General features: G+C 26.4%; 1 protein-coding gene across 1 annotated transcript; it reads right to left on the bottom strand.

The window, feature by feature from the left end:
* Positions 1-867: 867 nt before the first annotated feature.
* On the bottom strand, positions 868-1,068 carry BO87DRAFT_323054 (GAG-pre-integrase domain-containing protein; the record flags this gene model as incomplete). The annotated part of the gene is made up of 1 exon (XM_025620013.1): positions 868-1,068. A coding segment is annotated over one exon (201 nt), but the record flags the coding sequence as incomplete, so codon positions are not given.
* Positions 1,069-1,804: the final 736 nt, after the last annotated feature.

Here is a 1,804-nt window from a genome sequence, read left to right as displayed (position 1 = left end):
ATCATAAAAAATTGTTGAATTTTCTTCTTCCATATTATTTTGATGAGAATCATGAATTTTTGAATTTTCTTTGATAAATTTGATAATTTCATTGATTTCTTTATTATTTAGGGCTTCAGGTGGATTTAGCCTTAAATTATCTTGATGAAATTCACTAATTTTTGCATTGGCTTGACTGTATAGTGAATTTTCATCAAAAATGCAATCTCTTGCAATTATTATTTTTTGCTTTGTTAGGATCCAGATTTTCTATATATTTAATGCAATATATCCTACTAGGTAGCTAATCAGGATTTTAGGATTTAGCTTGCTAAGGTGGGGCAGCTTAGTAATTTATATATAAGCTTTTGAGCTATACTGCTTTAGATTAGCTAAATCAGGTTTTTCATACAAGAAGTTTGGTGGATTTTCTAAATATTTATATAGTTTACTATGTGGGGTTTCCTAATTGTTTACTTTGTTTAATGTTTTGTTTAATATAAATATAGCTGTTTCTATTATCTCAGGCTATAAAAAGTGGGGCAGTCCAGAGTTAATTAATAAGATACGTATTTTTTGAGTAATTAGGGCTCCAGCTCTTTCTGTAAAGGTATTTTATTTAGATTGACTCTCAGGACTTTGCGTAACTAGAAGACCTGTTTTCTTGTAGAATGCAAACCAGTTAAATAAATTTGGATTATTATCTGAATGGAATTAATGAGGCTCTATTTTGAATTGTGTTTGTATGAATTGTATTATTTATTTTAAAGATTGATAAATATTTATTTTGTTTGCAAGGGTCTGCCCCAGGTGATATTTAGTGAATGGATCATATATATGACTGATATATTATTTATTTTTGATTCCTGGAGGCATGTGAATGAGATCCTAATACAAACAGTTAAAAGATATTTGTTTTGTTTGTATTGGTCTGCGTGATATTTGTTTGTTTGTATTTACAATATGGCAGGTTTCGTAGAGGTCAAATTCATCTGATTTAAATAGGTCTGATAAGTGAATATTTAGGGTTATTTCTTTAAGATATTTGATTACTTTCTTATCAGGGTGTCCAAGTCTCTGATGCCAAAGAAAAGCAGGTCCTTTTGAATGAATTAGCTTTGCACTGTTTATATAGTTTATTATAATTTGGTTTATTTTATTTACTGTTTTAAATATTTGTTGATTTATTTGATTCTATTTAATAAATAGAATATTATTTTGTTCATTAATCTTGCATATTTATTTGTTTTTGTATGTTTCGAGTGTATTTTTGTGTAAATTCAGGTATAAATTACCTTTCTTTACTTTACCTGCTGAGATTATATTCAGATGAAAGTGGGGCACGTATGCAATATTTTTTAAGTTAAATTTAATTAGTTTATTTAACATGCAAACAGTAGGGCTAATGCAAACAGTTTTAAATCTGTAAACTTTTGTATTAGTATCTCCTACTAATACGGCTGTATCATTATTTACTGAATTAAAATCAGTGAATTTTTGCAAATCATTGTAAATATGTGTATTTGATCCTGTATCAAAGATCTAATTTTCTTGAAATTTTGAGTTGTTTGATTTGTTTGATATAAATATTTGTAAAGTTATAAAATTAAACAAATTATTTTTATTATTTTTATTATAATTTTGATTAATTTTCGTGCATTTTTGCTTTGCTTTCTTGTATGCGTATTGAAATTTGTCATTTTCATATATTTTTTTGAATTTTTCAATGACTTGTAGGTCAGGTTTCCAATTATTTAGTTATTTTGCTTTATTTATATATGGATATTTACTAAAAAAGTAGATCCCATTATTTGGTTTTGATTCA

The sequence above is a fragment of the Aspergillus neoniger genome, assembly GCF_003184625.1.
Source record: "Aspergillus neoniger CBS 115656 unplaced genomic scaffold BO87scaffold_154, whole genome shotgun sequence".
Lineage (NCBI taxonomy): Eukaryota > Fungi > Ascomycota > Eurotiomycetes > Eurotiales > Aspergillaceae > Aspergillus > Aspergillus neoniger.
Note: the sequence above shows the minus strand (reverse complement) of the source record. Positions and strands in the feature narration are given on the sequence as shown.